This window comes from Amblyomma mixtum, chromosome 5 (assembly GCF_055824585.1).
Source record: "Amblyomma mixtum isolate Tamu chromosome 5, ASM5582458v1, whole genome shotgun sequence".
Taxonomy (NCBI): domain Eukaryota; kingdom Metazoa; phylum Arthropoda; class Arachnida; order Ixodida; family Ixodidae; genus Amblyomma; species Amblyomma mixtum.
Window position 1 is genome coordinate 102,537,814 of NC_143016.1, and position 21,321 is coordinate 102,559,134.

General features: G+C 44.4%; 2 protein-coding genes across 2 annotated transcripts in view; both read right to left on the reverse strand.

Moving 5' to 3' along the window:
* Positions 1–759: 759 nt before the first annotated feature.
* On the reverse strand, positions 760–16,064 carry CSN4 (COP9 signalosome subunit 4). The gene is made up of 11 exons (XM_089545771.1): positions 15,949–16,064; positions 11,889–11,968; positions 10,307–10,458; positions 8,995–9,098; positions 7,846–7,999; positions 6,468–6,618; positions 4,457–4,541; positions 3,107–3,192; positions 1,564–1,679; positions 1,362–1,446; positions 760–1,037 (listed from the first exon to the last, which is right to left on the reverse strand). Exons 1-11 carry the CDS (start codon positions 16,023–16,025, stop codon positions 904–906), a joined length of 1,224 nt encoding a protein of 407 aa, XP_089401897.1. The 5' UTR covers positions 16,026–16,064; the 3' UTR covers positions 760–903.
* A 4,483-nt stretch (positions 16,065–20,547) lies between these two features.
* Positions 20,548–21,321, reverse strand: part of Polr1B (RNA polymerase I subunit Rpl135) — a 67,959-nt gene continuing 67,185 nt past the window's right edge. Inside the window, exon 26 of the mRNA XM_089545772.1 lies at positions 20,548–20,829. Coding sequence (XP_089401898.1) covers positions 20,632–20,829 — 198 coding nt within the window. The 3' untranslated portion in view covers positions 20,548–20,631. The remainder of the gene's footprint in view (positions 20,830–21,321) is intronic.

The window sequence follows — 21,321 nt, forward strand, 5'->3', positions numbered from 1 at the left end:
TCGCCCCAACTTGCGCAGAAGTCTTGCAGCAGTTAATGTCATTCCCTTAACAGCAACTGACTGCGCAGCGCGCTCCAGCCGCGGTACATACGAGCAGGTGCAGCACCAACTGCACTTTCGAGCACTGCGCCCACGCCTCAATAGGTTTATCAGCAACAGCAGCCGGAGAGCTGGCCCCGTCGGCGCCAACTCTCCTGCTGCTGGCTCGGTTACAGTACAACTAGGCGTTTTAGAGAGAGTGCGTCATATTGAACTTGGAAATTCAGAAATTCCAGCCAATTCTTGGGAACATTTCATGCGGAAACGCAGTGAATGCGAACTGAAACTGCCTAGTATTTTACGAAATCAGCTACTCAATTGTGCGTAGCACATACAACAAACTGTTTACAAATTTTTGTACCAGATTTTGGACTGCCAGGAGAGCAAGTAATTATATATAAACTAAAAAAAGTAATCTGCTGTTAAAAACTGTGCCTTCAACGCAGCAATGTATCTAACCATGAACACATTAACATGAAAAGTCACCTATGGAGCACAGAATTCCTATCTTACAAATTCAGAACCATTACACCGTAGTTGGATAAAGCACAGATATTTTCTGGGCATCAGGCTGTCACATGAGTGTAAAGCTCAGTGCACGAATGTCGAAGTCACCAGTAAGCAGCAAAAGTGTTGAAATGTAGCTAGAACAAAAAGCTTGAGAGGAAACAACAAACCAGAGAAGGAGAGAATCCACAATCCAGAAGAGAGAATCCACAATCAAGAACACAACTCACTTTTATTTCCACAAATGTGCAACCAGCGCACTTCACAGCCCAATGTCTGCTCAAGCCTTGACCAAAACAATGCTGTTAGGGGCCTCCTAGCCCAGAAGGTGCCAGCATCCACAATCCTCCCTGCAATCTAAGATGCCATCTGTTCTTCCAATGCTTGGTTCATCCAATTCGGTGCAATGGAACCAATCTTCTCAATGATGTTGTTTACTTGGAAGCAGAGGCCCTGTATCTGTTGGTTCCACGATGGCAAAATTTCACGACCTGGTGACAGAAGAAAACCAGTGGCGCGCCAGATATTCAGTACATGCCTCTGCATCTTCTGAAAATTTTCTATCCAGTTTTTATGTACAGCAATGAGAATGTACCAGGTACAGCAATGAGAATGCACCAGCCTGTACTATATCATAAAATGATCATGAAAAGCGTGCACAGTGCACAAATGCAATTTACCACATTATTCTTCATCACGTTAAGCTACTGCCCTACTCCTTCCATACACACTCTGCTCTACGAAAAAATTGATGAAAATGTAAGAAATTCAGTTTTACAAGCATTCCACTCAGTATCCTCGCTTTCAAAACTTACTTTCAAAATTGACGATTGAATCAATCTGGTCAATGTAGCCATTCATTCTGTTCTCCGTGATCATTTGTGATGCTATCTTCTCTGCCTGAAAAAGCAAAAGCATGCGAGAAAATGAACATCTGCAGTGCATATTATTACACGGGTCAACATTAGTTGAACATTCCACAACCTACGACCAAGCAACAAACAAAGCTAATCCTACCTTAGATGAGGGTATTTCTAGCAGAGCACCGAGTTCCTCAAACGTGATGTTGTTGTAAAGCTTGCTCGCTGACAGTAAATTGTGCTCTACGACAGCTCTGTCCAAGATTGTACTTCCTGCAAACGACAGAACAAAGCAAAAGAAGAAAAACTGTTTAGCATGTCGGGCAAAACAAAGCAGACAGAGTGGGCTGCAGGCAAACAGTGTTTGTAAACAAAAGGCATTGCAGTGTCTGGCATAGGAACGAAGAGAAGATGCTTAAAAAAGAACAAGCTCCACAACGTGCTCTACAGTAGAGCTCACTGATACTTTTCATAAAAAGTGACGGGGGCAAAGCGCATTATCCAGGAAAATGGTCCATCCAAAACCACCAAGATTTTGAAAAACGTGACACCAATACAGTCAAGCCCAGATCTACTAAATCCGGATATTTCGAATTACCGGCTATATCGAACACGCAGATTAGCCTCTTGACCATTTTTTATACATCAAATTATCGACATATTGGAACTAATTCGCGATTCCCTCTGAGTTTGATATATCCAGGTTTGACTGTACACAGAGTGTTTGACACTTTTCAATAAAGGGCGGTCAGTGCTTGCTGGTGCAAGATCTGAGCAGCTTTTCCAATGCTTTTAAACTTCTATCCACAATTCATTGCCCTAAGCATGAAAGAAACTTTACGATGTATCCAGTCTGGTGACAGTAAGGGTGAAAGTAGCCAGCATCTCTCCATAGTCATCGTCACTGTTTTTGGATGCTTCATTCTATCGCACAGATGCACAGCAAACAAGCTGCCCTTATGACTGACTATCATGGGGCTCTGCTGAAATCGCGTGAAACCAGGTTCGACATGCTCAGATGTAAAAGCTCTTATGGCTGGCCACTGAATGTATCACACAGTCAGGACTTGGCAGAATTATGAATATACCTGCCGGATAATTGTATTATCGAAGAACATATTAACCAGAAGAAAGACAGCATAAAACTCTGGGCCAATTTTACTGCTCATCCTTTTGGAAAAATTGAATGAACTGGGAACAAATGAACAAGGCTCTACGATGTCCGCCTATTAGGTCACAGTGATGCACAGCTTCTGTATACCACTTTGGCATTCAAAGAAACATCTTTTTCTATGCTCAGTGATACCAGTAAAACAGAATAAAATATAAAACTTCACTCTAATACTGTGGCTTCTTGCTACACTAAACCTTGCCTTCGGAAGCTTTAACAAGATGCAGAATGATCCACGAACCCAAGGTGGAACCTACAGCACGAACACGACTGAGAACAAACAACGACACATGTGTCTAATTACGCGTCTCATGTCGTAAATCTGTGTTGTGCAAACTATTCTGAACCTAAGTACCACCTTCAACGACTTATGGCCAGCAAGGCATCACTGTGTCTGGGCGGAGGAAAGGTGCCATGCAATTACTTGCACAGCAGGGTGTAGTGGCATTCACTGTTCTGAGCATCTCCTGTCTGCAACAAAAGCAGTTCCAGCCATGTTGAAACAGCTCTCCCAAGAACTGACACTCACCATCTGCGATAGTTGCCTTCTGGTGTGACTGCAACAGAGCTGAGAAGTCATCCAGCTCACTTTTCCTGATGATGCGGTCAAGGTACCTGCAACACGAAAATAGAACAAGACACAGCATAAAAAGATTGCCAATGACATGCTGGTACATTAAGAAACACAAGTGTCCAAGAGAGAATCTTAGCTTAACACAGGAGCTACACACTAAAAATAAACTGACGCACTGCTTTCATTACTGGTGCACACTCCTAAACCACAGAGCAATGAAAAATTAATATAAAAAGAAATACTACACTAATTACCAGCATGGCAAAGGGCCTTGCATGCAGAGATGAACAGCAAGGCCATTTGACGTAAGCAAAATATGGTATTTTTTATCCAGTATATGATCGATCACACAATTACGAAGCACACTGCCCAAAGTACAGCGTCGTGAACTCATGCCTCAGTAACAAAATTGACATAGTAATTATGCAGAGGGCAGCTCATTATGATTGTGCACAGGTTTTGTAAATATTGTACAGGTCACCAGGTTTGCTTCTGGGATGTGTGGTTACGCTCATTCTACACTGGCATCACCCCAAACCTCATAACTGCAAGGGAAATTATCATCCTCATTTGGCTCATCATCATCATATACGCCCGCTGCAGGACAAACGTCTCTCCCACAGCTCTCCAAGCCCTGATGTATTCTGTTGCATTCTTGTGGGTAATATGCAACTTTTATGTCTACAAGAGCCCCACTATGTGGCCCAGTAGTAAACCCACTGGCCTGGGCGTTTCTGAAAAAGGGTGCACCATAACATACAGAATCAGTCACTGCTACCCTTGTTGTTTTAGTCATTTTCAAGCATAACTCTCACTGACCAAAGCAATCACAGCCTCACGGTGCTTTGTGAGTGTCAGAAAGCCCTCTGTCTGTCCTCTTTCTATCACGGTGACCAAAGCAATGGCAATTATGGGTGAAGGTAGCAAACCTCAGGCTCCGAAAAACTTCCTGGAGTCAAAGCAATAGAGCTCAGGCAAAGAAAAAGGTAAAACAACACCACCTAGGCGCAACACTGGATTATTTCTCACAACAAACAACGACACTTTCTGAAACAAAATGTTTTGCAAAACTGAAGAACCCTGAAACATTATATCTCCACTTAGCAACCTAATGGATTTTATCACGCATCACATTGTTCACATACAGAATATGGTAAATAATTTGCCAACGAAAAAAATGTTGAAGGGTGCCCAACTAGCAGCTAAGATGATGCAAGTTCGTTCACAGAAGCTGTAGTGTCAAATGCGGATAAAGGGCCACAAAGTAAGGATAAAGAAGTGCACCCTTTTAAAACTAAAACTTACATCTTTTCCAGGATGTTGTAAGCAGGAAGTTGCTGGCACCTTTCGTCTTTGAACAGGGTGGCGAGCATCCGTGAACGCTGTTGACCTAGGAGTGCATGCAGTAAGGATAAAGAATAAAGTTGTATGCTATAGCTTTCAAGAACTACAAATACCAAAAGCCCTAACAATAATTCTATTAGCTGGCAAACTTTTAGTTCAGTCATGTCATAAGTGAAGACACAGGGGAGGAAACACAAGAGGGAAGAAAACAACACACCACAGTTCAGTCCGACTGAACTTGCATCAGGAATTCCGCCTAAATCAATGAAAAATTGTAAGTTATGAGTAGGGCCCGGAAATTTAGGCACTAAAGAACCCCGAAATAGGCAGCCATCTAGGCTCTAAAAAATATTGAAATAGGCGCTATAAAACAAAAATAGGCGCTTTGAATAATACTCTTTATTCATATGTACAAGATTTGTAAGTCAAGCACGGAGCGTACGCAGTCCTCAACAGAAGCAGTAAAGCGCATTCTCAGGTTTTCGAACTTGAAGCCCCTTCGGTTTTCGTTAAACTTAGCTTTGTACTTTAAAAAAGTTCTTTTGACATCACATGCACTTAGTGGCGCGAACCTAAAGCATGAGAGTTGATAAAGGCTTAGGCCTTCAGATGATGTGGCCGTGTCGTCTCCGCGTAGAAAGTCTCAGATTTGGGAAATTGTCTCTAGCATCTATTTTTTTTACCCATTGTTGTATCTTCGTAGAAGCAGTAGCGCTCTTTCCATCCAGTCCCCTTCAACGATTCATCTATTGAGAGTACAGCCTTTTCCAACTATGTCGTCCTTTCTGGCATTGTTGAGAAGTTTGCAATATTATATGTCAGGTCTCTTTCCAAACTCGCCTCTTGCTACACTTCGAGATAAACACTTTGTTACATTACGTTCAAGTTACAATTTAAGAAAAACATTCGGCGAGACCTGCGCCTTTTATGCGTGCATCGGCGCGCGCCTTTCACCATATATAGATGTTTCAAAATTGAAAAACGGCACCGAGGACCGAAGTGCCGGATGTAGGCATTTATAGGCAAAAAGTGCGGTTAAATAGGTAGTATTTCCTAAAAAATGACAAAAAGGCAGGCAAGTGCAAAAACCCCCCGTTTAGGCATTTATAGGCATGTTTAGGCAAATGCCTAAATTTCCGGGCCCTAGTTATGAGGTTTCATATCCCAAAGTGACGCATGAGCTATGAGCATGAGGGATGCCATACTAGGGGGCTACGGATTAATTTGGACTGCCTGGGTTCCTTTAACATGTGCTGACATCACACAGCACACAAACACTTTTTGTATTTTGCCTCAACCGAAATACAGCCACCGCAGCTGGTTTTGAGCCCGCGACCTTAGAATCAGCGGCTGAATGCAAAAGCCAACGATCCATGGTGATGAGTGCAACTTGAGTTTACTAAAATGGTCCCTTGCATTCTTGTGCATTCCACTCAGTTTGCTTTGTGGGTTAGATATGTCGCTTGTATTCCACTCTGGTTGCTAACAAACAGGTTCGTCAAGCAATTAATATTACAGCCCAGATTACTGCACAGTAACTAACAAACACCTCTGGCAAGCAAAATATATTGCAGGCCAGATGAATGCACAGCAATTAATAAACAGCTTTGGCAAGCAATGTGCACTACAACCCATATGAAAGCACAACAACACTTTGATGCCTTCTGGATAAAATGTATTTGGTTATGCACTTCCATGACATTTCATACCCACTGCTGTTGTCATGCGTAAAACTAGACACACAAAACTGCAAACAAAAACAACATAAAGGTAGACGACTCCACTTTAGACACAATTCATTTTGTGAAAAACTGTTCCCCCTTCCCCCCCCCCGTCTTCGGGAAATTATAAAAGCTGAGCCGTTTAACTGTGCCATGAAGTGAAATGATGCAGTAACCCTATTTCAATGCAGAAATTAGCAAGTAACACCTATGTGACAAAAAACAGCAGAAAAACAGAATAAACAACAGACCTGCAGAGGCCAAGATGGTGCAAATCAGGGCATTCCTGAGGGCAGTCATTCGCTCGTCTTCGTGAATTATTGGCTTGTACGAGAGCTCATTGTAGCGCTGGGCAGCCTCAATAAATTTGCGCCTGTAGTCCAAGACTCTCGCATAGCACACCTGCCAAGAAAACATGATCATGTTTAGTATGCATCACTGCAACACGGGGACGTTGCCACTTAACCTCACAAAAATAGTTCAATTTATAATAACATAAAAGGGCAAAAAAAGAAAACAACTACTCAAAAGCACGCCATTTGAAACAGCACTGTGGCACAACCATATCCAAAACAACACAACACTTCTGACTGCACCATAACATAAGAGTAGCGCAAAACCAGGACGACGGACACAAGGGGAGAGAACACACACCAACAACACAGGCGCTAACTTCCGACTGACGAAGAAAACCAAACCCAACCAAGTGAACGGAACCTGAGCAAAAGTAGCGCATGCGCTGACCTAAGATAAAACAACATGAAGACTTATACCGGCAGCAATCTAGCTTTGCACTGCAAAGATTGCAAGTGCGTGCCTTTTTTGGACAAATGCTCAGTCGTTGCTAAGAGTAGAGATAAGCTAACTCGCGAAATTGTGGAAGCTGCACAGATTGCTGCCTTACAAGATAACTGCGTTAGTACTCCGTCCATTTCCTTGTCTAAACGAGAGCTGGCCTTCTTGGGTTCAAAACATCCGTGATCTCACATTTTTATCGCATTTTTCGCACCTTTTTTTCGATTTTTTATCTTAGGTCAGCGCATGCGCTACTTTTGCTCAGGTTCCGTTCACTTGGTTGGGTTTGGTTTTCTTCGTCAGTCGGAAGTTAGCGCCTGTGTTGTTGGTGTGTGTTCTCTCCCCTTGTGTCCGTCGTCCTGGTTTTGTGCTACTCTTATGTTATGGATCAATACCGACTTGTCCAAATTTCCACCCTGGTGAATCATATTTCTGACTGCACAGATAGATTAAAACATTTCCAATTACGAGAAGTACACAATGTTCATTACACCAATGCACGTACCACACAAACGAATTTAACAACAGATCCCAGCTCGGTTATTGCTTCACAGACTCTGTGTAGTGAGGCATCCAAAATGGAGCACTTTTCCCTTCAGTCACAACCATTTCTCCTGTATTCCAACCTAGGCAAAAGAGCTAACTTGTGCTTCTTTCATTACCGCAGCCAACATTCTATCTCTATCAACACAGACTTACAGCAAATGAAAAACTTGCAAATGGATGAGTGTTTGCGCAGTGCACAAGAAAGTACTTGGCGATCATTGGCCCGAAATTTGTTCGAGGCACAGCAAGACACTAGCAGAAAAATTAACCCTGTTTACAGGACCTCACCTTGTAGTAGATCTGCAACTGCTCATTCTTGGTCTCTGCCTGCAGCAATGAGGCTCGGTTGATGTATGCCTCCGCCTGAACAGGATCCTCATCTTCCAGGTAGAGGCGAGCGATTTTGAGATACGTCTCAAGCTTGTAGTCAACAGAGTACTGCCTGCAGGAGCATCACAGTGCTTTTCTGACAGAGGCAGACATCAAATATGCCTTCTCATTCAATCAGCATGGAACATGAACGTCCACAGTCCAATTATGTAGTAAAAGGCATATAGTCAGGTAAAAACATTAAAAACACTGTTTAGCAAGATTAATATAGCTTTTAGACATGCCTTTAATTATTGTGAATGTTAGAAAACCTTTAAAGAATAAAAAAAAAGCATCCCCACATGCTTTGGAATAATGCTACTACCGAAATATATGAGAATTCCCCAAAAGTACTGCTATGAAAGTTGAACATATAAATAACAGCGCAAAAAAGCAAGACACACGATGAAGAACGGGGACACACAAGCGAAAGAACATCGGTACAGGACATTCGAGACAGGTACAGGCAATCTGGTGCTGCACCGGCGAAAATGCATCATCAAAGACCAAACTACGGGGAAAGAAGCGCTGTGCACTCCGCACTTGGCCAGCTGTTCGGTAATCAGCAGGCACTTGGACCAGATAGTGCGGGAGATCAAGGAGGCTGCTGAGATAGCCGGGCTGCAAGATAATTGTGTCAGCGCACCTTCAATCGCCTTGTCAGATGCGGGGTTGCTCTTCTTGAAGAAGTGACAAGCAAAGATTTTTTTTTCTTTTTTTGTAGCTTGTAATCAGTATTTAAGCACATTTTTCACCCATTAAACATCAGTTGGAAGTCAGCGCTTGTGTGTCCCCGTTCTTCATCGTGTGTCTTGCTTTTTTGCGCTGTTATTTATATGTTATGGATTACCAACTAGCCCGCACTCTTACCCTACTGAAAGTTTAAGGCACTGGAAAGTTTTACACGAAGGAAAATTTTGCATCATCGATTGGAGCCATCTCTGCACTGTAAGCAAAGTTTCTTCACACAGAAGCAAGAGGCACAGACTTGCATAGAACGAACCCCGTAACGGTAACCTTGTTCAGAAAAGAACACGAAAACCTTTCCCTGAAATGCTGTGCACTCACTTCTGTCCAGTTTCAAGTGGAATTCCGACAAGCACACTGGCCGCTTCTCTCCAGTTTTGGTTCTTCACATAGAGTTCGGCCAGGTGCTGCCTGATGCTTGCCACCTGTAGGGGCAAAGGAACGCGGAGGAAGCCCCTCAAGACTTCTGCTGACAACACTAAACAACCATGTCTCGGGAGGATGCACTGAGCATCTATGGGACTATGAGCCTCCAAAGTCACATAAATAACTACGACAGTCTAAGCATTGACAATGCACTTCACTTTCCTGGTAAATTGTAATCTGGTCCCAGCCTTTTAGTGAGCGGCACACACATGCACAGAACTATTCTAGATCCACCTCCACCCCCCCCCATAACAAACATCACATCACCAACACAGGTATTTCAATGCTTGCCACGTACCCATATGCTTTTTCAGCTAATGTTCCCACTTAATAAGTTATTAGCCATAAAGGTTTGTGCTGAGCTTGCATTTTTGTTTATTGTGCTGTGGTGCATAGGGTCTAGTGGTTCATAAGAATATAGAGCCATCATGCGCAAACCTCAAGGTACAGAAAAATTGTGTCGTGCAGAATTTTATAAAAATGCGAAAAACAATGGTGGTGTACAGGGTCTAAAGAGTTAGTTTGTACAACCTATTGACAACAAAGAAAAGAAATTTTAGAAATAGCTAATAGTATTTAGAAATGGCTAATAGTATAAGCTTTAACGAAGGTCGAGTAACCTTAGTGACCATCCTTGGCTGGGCAAGGATCTCAGGGCTCCCAACAAACCAAATGAAGACCTCAAGGAATGAGAAGGTGGCTGAGGTGTATCATAAAATCAAGTGATGTTCTGGGTCAGAATTTACAGTTTAAGAAAACCTGCTTCTCTTAAACAGCTAAAAACATAACGCATGTCAACAATTGCACCTAAGAGGAGCATTGGCATTTTTGTTTGTCTTAAATGTATATTCAAGTTACACGAGTCTTTCTTATAAGATGACAAAATTTAAAGTACTTACTGCGAGCAGTGCGTATATGACTAATACTGAACTTGAATGCAGCTGCTGTCACTAATCAGAGAAGGGGCAATGCTGATGCTTTGAAAGTAAAAATACAGTTAGCCATTCTGCATCTTTAAATGTACAGGTAAAAAAAGTTTGACTTGTACAACTGCTTCGACAAATAGGAAATCAATGGTGAGCACATAATAAGCATTATTAAAAAATGATGCCACCTAATATGTCTTAGCACAAGAGAAGAGGCAAAGGGAGGCGACTTCACTTCAGCTCCCTTATTGCTGCATGAAAGACGCATGACTGCAACTTGCCTGTTCCTCAAAAGAGACGACTCGAGGCTGCACCTTGTCCAATGTGAAATGAGAAACTGACTTCGAGACATCATCCGGCAGTGAGGTCAGGTGGGTGCCAACATCAGTCAGCAGTTGACGAGAGATCACAAGGCTCACATTCTCGTTAACAACTGCCAATGAAATGGCAAAAAAAAAAAAACAATAAACAGCAGCTCACAACATTCATGCTATTTAGGTTGGTTTATGGGGTTTAACGTCCCAAAGCAACTAAAGCTATGAGAGACGCCGTAGTGAAGGGCTCCGGAAATTTCCTCCACCTGGGGTTCTTTAACGTGCACTGACATCACACAGTGCACTGGCCTCTAGAATTTCGCCTCCATTAAAATTCGACCGCCGAAGCTGGGACTGAATCCGCGTCTTTCACGTCAGCAGCCAAGCATCATAACCACTGAGCCACCGGCGGTCGAATTTTGGTGGAGGCAAAATTCTACAGGCCCGTGTACTGTGCGATGACAGTGCACGTTAAAGAACACCACGTGGTCAAAATTTCTGGAGCCCTTCACTATGGCATCTCTCAATGCCCGAGTCGCTTTGCGACATCAAAACCCCATAAACTAAACTCTCTCATGCTTCATTTCATATATCCACATGTACAAAAAAGAATGGGCACAAAAACCGGTGCAAAGTTTGCAGCCAGCAAGACTAATGCATCAACAAAATGCATGCACAGGAAGTTCAGACCAGCTAATTTATCAATAACAGAGCAAGCCAAATATCGGTCGGACAACCTCACTTCACAGGCACTACACCAAGCAAGTAAAAAATCAGCACCAGCACACTGCTGACAGCACTGGTACATTAGCACGGCTAAACTGCATGCCAAATAAGAGCTCACATCACTTGCACACCACTATGAAAGCTAGCCACTGTTTCTGTAAAAATGCAAATATGAGTGCCCTCTGCTTAAAAGGGTGAGTTCTATCCATATTGAATTAACTTGAGCTTTAACTTACACCTAATGAATGTAATGGTCATAAGTGAGGCCATTTCCAACACCTTATGAGCACTGGCAATGCATTTCATGCTAGGTGCATACCCAATTTTCCCTTGCAGCCCTTCCCTTGTCAACTACAAGGTGAACAGAAGGGCAAAAATAAGAGTATGAAGTAGAAAGGACTGAACAGGAATATTCAATTCCGGCAGCACAGACTAATTCCCTATGCGACACTGCCTCCCATCTGTGTTCAGGTGCTCATAACGGCTCAGCTATTTTTATATAGGCTTCAGGAAGTGAGTTTGGAAGCTTGTTTGGGGAGTGGGGGGGGAATCTGCAAAGCAAATAGGGGGTGACGTGATGGCTTTTCCCGGGGGCTCTTTGCTGTAAAAGGTGCTCACAGCTTTTGTCAGGGTTACATGACAGTGCATGTAGCATTAAAACAAGACAAAAATTTCTGGTAAGTGCAATCCATTCTGAGGCGGCACATACAAACATTAGATTTGTTAAGATTGCATGCAGCCTTGTATTGTGGCAATCTATATAGGAAATCAATGAGCTCTGAAAAATCACTAGTGATTAGTGACAGAACATGTTTGAACTTACTAGCTTCGACGAAAACCTTCAGTCCTTCAATGAGCTCCTGATCAGAACTCTTCAAAATGCTCTCTAAGACTGCTCTATACCTGCAAAAGAATAGGCACAGTGCATTTTACTAACAGCTCTTGAGACATTACAAGTATTAAGAGGAAGAGTCCAAGTATGGTACTAACAAAAGTAATCTCCTCCTGAGATCCTACTTAATTTTTAACACAGCTCAGCCAAGCCTCCCGCCTACCATGAAATGGCTTGACACTACGAGAGGCAGGGATGAATCATTTGGAAATTAATACTGAAATTGTAATTAAAAGTTAGCCACTGGCATACATACCAACCAATCAAGCCGTTCATCAGGGGAGAGAGTGAAGGGAAGCAAAAAATCTACTCCGTTTATGCGTGGTCAACAACATTTCAAGCTGGACAGAGAACTTAGCACCCTAATTGGTCATTAATGAGCAAGCTTCGTCACAAGCCAACAATGACTTCTGGCTTATGATGCGTCCAGCTCGTCGAGCGTTTTGTGGCATTCTTTTGTCCAGTTGACAACGAGTAGGACTCGTCTAATGCAGTTTTATGCTCAGACGACAAAATGGCGGTGCGAGCTCTGAAAGACTGCCAGTAATTATCTGGCTGAAATCAGAAACTTTACACAGCAGGCAAGAACATGGTGGACAACTTGGATAACATGAGTGGCGGCCATGCAGCCAGTTCCAATGCCTCAGAATTCAGTTATAGTAATGATCACTATGCTGCTGTGTTATGTTCTTGAAATGAAGACGAAGGTGATGAACTCATTGACAGCGCGTCAGAAGACGAAGAAGATGATAGAGAGCACTTCATCACTAGTAGCTTTAGTGGTGCCAAACAGACTGAAGAACCTCGCTTCAGCACCTCCAAGGTTAGCGCTGAAAGGAACACCTGGGCTAGCAACTAACATGAGCCTTCTGCCAGAGCCACTACAGTTCAGCGTCTTTGAAGCTGAACTTGATTTAGGTTCTTCTTTTCTGTTCTGTTCTTGCTTCGTAATGGCCTTCTCTTCAAAGGATGTATATGTATATAACAAATAAAGCTTGTTGTATCAAAGGAAAATATTTTTATGGCGTTTTCTACACTTTGAAGTAAAAAGCCGATTTTGGAGCAAATTTCATTTTAAAAAAATGTCCGTTAGGCGGGTTCGCACTCCTCGCTAGACCGAGGAGGCTTGCATGATATTTACTGTGAAGGTTCCACGTGAACCACTGCGCCAGAGTAAAAGTGTCGCGTTTATTCAGGCCGTTTCATCGAATTCTGTTTTCTCATACAACCTATGCTTGTTTGAAAAACTGACCTGCTGCTTTCCGCTTCCAATTTGCATTTGATCAATGAAGAGAGTGCATCGACACGCGACTTTTCGAGCGTATGTGTGTACGAAGTGTGCGCACTCATCACTGCTCAAACTTTGTTTTGCCAGAAATAAGGCCATCTTTAGCCAGTCTGCTAGCAGGCACGCAGAGTTGGATATGCCGCGGGCGACGACTTCACACATTCATTCATATCGCGTGTTGCGGAAATATACGCGCCCCGTAAAATGATTCTTTCAGCTAAACGGGCGCATTGTTCGAGCTCAAATTTCGCACAGAAATGGCATTTTGTCGGCAGAATTGTTTAATACCACGTTTGCTTGGGGTACTTACCTGATTCGAACAGAATAAGTCGGATGTTCACATCGTGTGCGGCGACGACGAAGGAAATTAAGCCGCTCTGTCAGCGATCGCACTGGTGGCGCCATCTCGTTTGTTCGCCGCGAAGTTTAAGCAAATGTGGGGGATGTTTGCGGGAAGTTTGAAGGCTCTCTTTCAAATGTTTTTTAATTGGTCACAAAAAACGCAGTTTGGCAAAAACTGCGCGAAATTCGCAACGTTTCGAATGCCTTTAGCAATAAATCTTTTCGAGCTTCGAGTGTCGTCTGCTTTCGTCTACTCGCTACCGGTGCGGTTTGATGTCGTACACTGCCACAGAATAAACGCTATGAGCGCTCTGACACCCTCCTGAAAGCATTTTTGCATTATGCTATCTGTGTAGATACCATTTGGTTCTCCTTTATTTGCAGAGGATCGGGTAAGGAGTAGCGGCGGTGCGTTAGCTCCCACCAGGCAGGATTTTGGTGGCCCTGATAAGGGCCGTTTCGCGACTTGTTCTTGAGATCCTGTGCAGCTCAGACGTCAAAGTGGCCGCCGTTGGCTTGGATGCACCTCTCCAGGCGCTCTTCATAGTTTCTGAACACGTTTGCCCGCATTTCATCAGTGATCTGGTCAAACGCGTCCTCAATGCGGGCCTTGAGCGCAGCGATGCTCGTCAGTGTGCCGGCGCTGTATACAAGCGATTTTATGAAGCCCCAAACAAAAAAATCGCACGGGGTGAGATCAGGTGACCTCGGAGGCCAGGGCATGTTTTCGGACCCGCGGCCCATCCACTTGCGCGTGAAATTTTCATCCAAAAAACGCCGAACCTTTGAGGCGTAGTGCGCTGGGGCACCGTCGTGCTGGAAAATGCACACCTCTTGCTGCATGTGTCTTTCGTTCAGTTCAGGCAGAACATCGTTCTGCAGCAGCGACAGGTAAGAGTCGGCAGTGACAGTATCACTGAAAAAAAATGGTCCTACGACCCCTTCTCTCCAAATCCCGCACCAAACTGCCACACCTGGAGAGTGAACAGGACGTGTTGTTGAAAACCTGGGGTTTTCCCGGGACCACTGGCGCGTATTTTGCCTGTTCACTGCGCCGTCAAGATGGAAAATAGATTCATCAGTGAACAGTATGAACTGCAGATGTCCAGGGTCTGCAGCAATTCTTCTCTGTTCTGCGCGACAGAACTCCAATCGTTGTGCCAGGTCCTGGGCGGTAAGCTCTTGGAGCACGCGAACTTTGAAAGGACGCAGCCCTTTCTTCCTAAGGTGTCGGCTCACTGTTGACGCTGTGGTGCCGAATAGCAAACCTGCGCGTCGGCAGGAAAGCCGTGGGTTTGAGTCGAAAGCGCCCTCAATTGCATCAGCAATAAAACTCCTGGAGCTTCCAACATCGCATCTTTTCGTTCTTCCGACAGTTCCAGTTGACAGAAACTTGTCGACCCACCTTTTCAGAGATTCTCGATGCGGCGGTCGACGATGGAACTCCGCACGAAACTTCTTACGCACGAAGCGCATGGAATTGGACGCGCACATCCATGACACGGCCATGGCCTTCTCTTCGTCAGTGTACGGTCTCATTTGTCGGTAGTAAGCTTCCGTACTTTACGAAAGAAGGCAAGACTGAAAGCACAGACTCAGAAGCTGCAGTCGGTAGCGAACAGACGAAAGCAGACGACACTCGAAGCTCGAAAAGATTTATTGCTAAAGGCATTCGAAACGTTGCGAATTTCGCGCAGTTTTTGCCAAACTGCGTTTTTTGTGACCAATTAAAAAACATTTGAAAGAGAGCCTTCAAACTTCCCGCAAACATCCCCCACATTTGCTTAAACTTCGCGGCGAACAAACGAGATGGCGCCACCAGTGCGATCGCTGACAGAGCGGCTTAATTTCCTTCGTCGTCGCCGCAGACGATGTGAATATCCGACTTATTCTGTTCAAATCAGGTAAGTACCCCAAGCAAACGTAGTATTAAACAATTCTGCCGACCAAATGCTATTTCTGTGCGAAATTTGAGCTCGAACAATGCGCCCGTTTAGCTGAAAGAATCATTTTACGAGGCGCGTATATTTCCGCAACAGTCGATAGAAGTGGACGAGATGTCAAGTCAAAACTCCCAGCAACGATACTGCGTTAGTCAGTATCTTTCTTGATACTGCGCTCAAGAAAGAGCGTAGTGTGAACTGCTCAGAACCCCTTAAGGAACTGCCAAAGTACGCCATGGCATTCAACACTATTTTCCGCGCTAGGGTAGAAATAGAAAGTCGCATCTCTTTCGTCTTCCCAAACGGCACCGGTGCAGAAGCAGTGCCAACAGTGGGGTCTTCACGCCTCCTCACGATAACTTGCTACCTGCTTATGCTCAATACCAAGCTCAATAATGACATATTACGGCAATCTCACCTTTCAGCTTGGTCTTTAGGCGAACCTCCGGCAACCGCTAAGCTCGCAAGTTGCTGCCGGAACGCTGCAGCCGCCATTTTCGAATTGATCGCGATGGCGATGGCGACCACGGTAAAGTAACACGGCGACTGTCTGGACCAGTCTGGACACGGGACTCGGTCTGGTTGTCACGTCGTGGCAAACGTAGCGGTACGTCAGAACAAAAGCGACAACAAGAAAGAGGCGTGTCTCCAGCACTACTACTGCATTCCACCGCTAATGCACGCCTCAAAAAAAAAAACAGACCTCTATGAACATTTGAGCTTGGCAAGGATTTGTTTTCCTTCCACTCCTAGTGCGTGGTGTTTGCCAAGTTGCGTCCACTCCTAGTGCTTGGTGGTGCTTGGTGTTTTGCGTGGGTACTAGTAGCAGTAGTTGTGAACTTTTATTGTCCAAAAGAGAAAGGCATCTCCACCCCCAACCCCTGCGGCACGCGGCAGGCGGGGCAGGAGATGCTGGCCAGGAGGTCTTGGGGTACCGGCGGCCTCTTCAGCCAGTTGGACGAGCAGGAGCTGGACCTCAGGGTCCAAGCTGCGCTGCAAGGTCTCCCAGGTTTCTCTACTATCTATATTATGCGCGGCCCCGGAAGAGTACGAGCATTCCATATGTGGCCGAAGGTCCCTCTCACCCAAGATTGCTCCTGGCCTCTGGGGACATATATGGTTCGCCATAACCGGGTGCGGATACGTATAGTACGTTTTCGGTCGCCTCTACACGATTGCCTGTCACTTGTTTAGCTTCGTGTGTGCCGGGGGATCAACTACGATTCAACCTACAATGCTGCGTGATATCTCGCCATATTTTAGCATGCGCTATCCGCTCCCTCGGTCATCGAGGGGCCCCACAGTGGCTTGGGGGTAATCTCGAGCCAGCTCGTGGGCCGCCACGTTTCCGGGGACGGCTGCGTGCGCCGGAGTCCAAATTGTTTGAATTTTCTTATCTAACTCTATTTGGCCTAGGATTCTGGCCGCTAAGGGCGAGATCCTTCCCTTGCTAAAATTTAGGATGGCGGTTTTGTCCGCCTGCGCAGAGTGGTGGCTTTCAGGTACGGGATTGCCGCGGCCGTAAAACCGTCGAGGTGCAGTTGTGTGCGAAGGAGAAAGGAGACAAATGACGCGGGAAGCGCAAACTGGGCAACTATAGGGCACTCCAGCTAGGTCGCGCTTAGCGCACATGAACCTTTCACAGCGCTGCGAGGAGGATGTTACTAGAAGAAAGGCGCGCGCATTCCTGCAGTAGCCTCATTCAGCGGATAAGCAAATGTTCAGCACATCTCAAAAGTGTTCATAAAAAGCACATTTTCCAAAACCATGTCAGGGTATAGCTACCGCTGTCATTTGCAGCACAACGGCTGGGCGGCAGAATTCTTAATCCACGGTGATGTTTTGCCGTTTCTACTGAACGACAACCGAGTGCACTTACGATCCTGTGGAACAGCTCGTGTCCTCAGTGTTGTATAATACCAGCAGCTGCATCACCTTTGCAGACAGATAGAAGTGCTTCATCCATCCCTAGTTCATACTAAAATTTCATACAGAAATGAGTGGCACTGTATTTAATAATGCTGCTGTTTCATGTAGCCATATTCTCAAAGGTATAGAAAACTTGGTGGTTTGACAAACAGTGGACACAGCAAGAGAAACGGGCCAATACACTAATGGTTTTTAATGACAGCACAGAGTGTAAACACGAGCAAGCATGCACATGTGGCACTGACACCTCTGAGACCTACATAGAAATATTATGCCAAGAACCTTTCTCATCAGAAATGGGTCGCTGCATTTTTTGCATAGTTCAGTCAATGCATGGGTCGACACGTGCAGCGTGGAATTGAGCTGTTTGGCCTTTCTTTGCAAGTGCTGTATGGAATGTAGCTTTGTTTAAGCAAATAGCAAAAACATGCTTGCAAATCCACACACTGTCATTTCTGGAGATGTGATAAGAGTATACGCGCAGTGCAAAGAAAACTCGAGGCTACGCTACTTTCCTTGTGCACCATGCTGTGGCACCCCTTTCTGGTGTCTTTGATAACCTACAGAATTTGCCTCCACATGCCTTCAAACTTTTGGTCCAAAAGGCTTCTGAAGGTGCCCATCGATCGTCACAAGAGTTTTCAGGTGGTTTTAAAGTGCTTGCCCTCTTCAACATTCCTTCCCATATTCCGTTTGCGACTACCCTAGGTACCCATATTCTGGGCGTCTTCTCCCCTTACAACAAGTGTTGTAACAATGCAGATGCTTGGTGCGGTAAACATGTAGCCATGTAGTGGAACACTTATGGAATCCCTTAAACCTTATCTTGTAAATCTAAGGCAAGCGGAATCCTTGCCTCCACCTTTAAAGACTTGGTTTTTAGGGGTGCCGCGAGGGCTCCACAATATCGCCGGGAGGCAAACAATGTTGCCTGGCTGTTTTTGGCAAAGCCTAGCTACGTACAAAAGGCACACTAGATAACACAAGCTATAACCTGATGAACCATTAGGCCAGCATTATGGCAGATTACCAAATGACTACAGGAGCATGGCACAGTGGGGAAAGTTGAAACGCTATCCATGCCACTCACATGCAGTCATTCCATGTACACTAACACTTGTTTGACTTGCAGTGTAACAGGTGGCTGTGTACAGTCCAGGCAAATAGGGAAAAAAAGGCATGTTACACACATCTTCAACTTCTAAGGTACAAAACAGAGGCATAAAGCTGAGAACAGTTCTCTCCACGACTGAAGTCTGGAGGACGGCTTACCTTGTCAACACCAGCTGAGAGACTGATCTCATAATTGGGTAGGAGCGTAAAGAGTGATCTCCTGCTGCCAGAGCAGTAAATTGCCAAATGAAAGACAGTATGTGCTCCTGCACAGTAGGCCTTTACCCACTATCTGTTAGCCTTTAAAGGGTCAGTGAGGAGAGCTCTATTGATATCTTTTTTTAAAGCAAAATCCGATAGTTCGGCATTTCATGGCTTTGTTGCCACTTGACCGGCAGCGTAAGATGCATTTATTTTTAAGAAATTTGGATTCAAAGTTGAAAAAGTTTTTCCCGCCGCTCTGATTCAAACTTGGGACTCTCTTATGACGACACAGGACTAAGTGATGTGAAACATGACGTGCACATGACGTAACGCAGACTCCGTGATTTCTGGCGGCCAGCAGTGCGGCCTAGCAGCAGCCGAAAAGAAAGCTACCGCCGGCCGCACGTTAAGGGGGGACACTGGTCTTATACCTATTTTCCTTACTTTTAGTCCAGTCCTAATTAAACTCTAACACCTTGCTCAGTTTTTTCTCCTAATTTGAACAATGAAATTACCTTTCTCATAAATTAGTCGCTTCCCAAGATAATTAATTTTAATTAGTCATCCATTAGTACCTCGGTGAAAAAAGAAACTGCTTTATAGAAAATAATTTTTAATTCATGGCTACTCAGTATGGTGAGTAAAGAGTGTAATAATCAAAACCATATTTCCATTTTACTCTCATTAGTAATCTTACAGCACTTGGAATACCAATGTTCAAGGTGTGAAAGTAATGCATTGACAAACTTTGTGAAAAATTTTTGAAGAGCGACTGAACAAATCTGCTTTGATTACTGCACACATTGTGCCTTCAGGTTCCCTTAGCAAACAATATGACACCTCTGTCTATCCTAAATGTTGAGATATCGACATACTAAGACAGCCAGATGTCCAAAATTTTCATGCCATTAAATTGTCTGCTCCTGCATAAATTCAGCCCACACAATGATCTGAATTTAATGTTATTGTCAAAATGTTGATTTCTTGAGGGAAAAAACTGGTACAGTTGGAAAATAATAGCTGAAGATTCCACAAATGTCATTTTTCGAAAATCGATTTTTTGGTCATTTTTTGGTCTCAAAAGACCAGTGTCCCCCCTTAAAGGCATCTATCGGCTATTGTGGCCGTCGCTACCGTCGCTTCGTTTACACCGGCGCATTGCCAACGTTACGATGGATCCCTTTCTCAAAGTCGTCAACGAAGTTCTCGCAAATAGACACCTTTAGCATACCGTGTACCTTGTTAACCTTGTTACCGTTAGCGGAATACCGGGAGCCCGCCTACCACCAGTGAGCAGGCGCTGATTGGTCCTGATGCTGCAGGTGCGCGCGTAGCTGCCGGGTACGTGGCGCCATCTGGCAACGTCAGGGAGATTTGCGCATGTATTGGCTGCGCCTCAGTGATTTGTGCCTTCTCGTGTCCCAGTGTTACTAGAACTATTGGTTCTAGCAACACTGTTTTGTCCTATGACGTCATCACGCTTGTACTTGCGAGTTTGGCCTGTGGCGGCGATATCTGTATTTTGATTCTTGCTCTTTTCTACGTTACAAGAGCTTTGTTGTTAGTATGAGTGGCGTTTTTGTAATCAGGAGCTGGTATTCTGTTGATACCAGCCAACTTCAATTTCTTCTCAGTGTCCCTTTAAGGAGTGAAGGAAGCAAACTTACCATCCCTTCCCTTAGCAGAAATTGTCAGCACACGCTTTTCTTGCACTCTGACTCAACAAGGAATACACATGTGCCCGATAGTAAAAATTTCAGAACAGCAAAGATGTACATAACATGATTTATTATACAATGGCTAGCATCTTCCATTTTTACATTATGTACAATGACACATATAGTGGCACACAGCATCACTTGATTTGGAGCTTGATGGCGATGTTCATGGCTGCCAGTTCAGCTACAAGATACCTGAACACATATGGGATGCTGATGACTTCAATGTTGTCACCAGTCTGGCACGTCCGACAGGTCCATTTGCGAACCATGTCACTCTCCGCTTTGTCGATGACAGGTGACAGCATGCTTCCACATTTGCAGCAAACATAAGCCTGCGGCAATGAGACCACAATCACCATGAAAATGTGCACCAATCTGAGGTGGGTAATTAATGCAAACACGACCACGAAATTTTGGACCTCACACATGACCTCTTGCTTGCAGCTCAAGCCGCAAGGTGACATGACAGCAGACGTCTCTCCGAAACCAAATAATCTATTGAAGTATTTATTTCCTGAACAATCATAATAAAACGAATGAACAGTGCACAGCGAATTCATAAATAAGAAAAAAATATATATTGAAATGCACAGACCTCCTTACACGCACAAAAAACCTGCAATGAACTTAATCTCGAAGCTTTCACCAACACCAAGCCCTTTTGCCTTGCTGTTACACCAGAGACACTGTAGAAGCTAAGTTGTGTGTTGTGTTGGGTTTATTGGCGCATAAGCAGCTAAGGCTATCATGCGCCAAGAACAAGGTATGAAAAAAATATGCTTGAGCAGAGTTTGAAAACAAAGTGGATAAAAACGGTGGTGCAA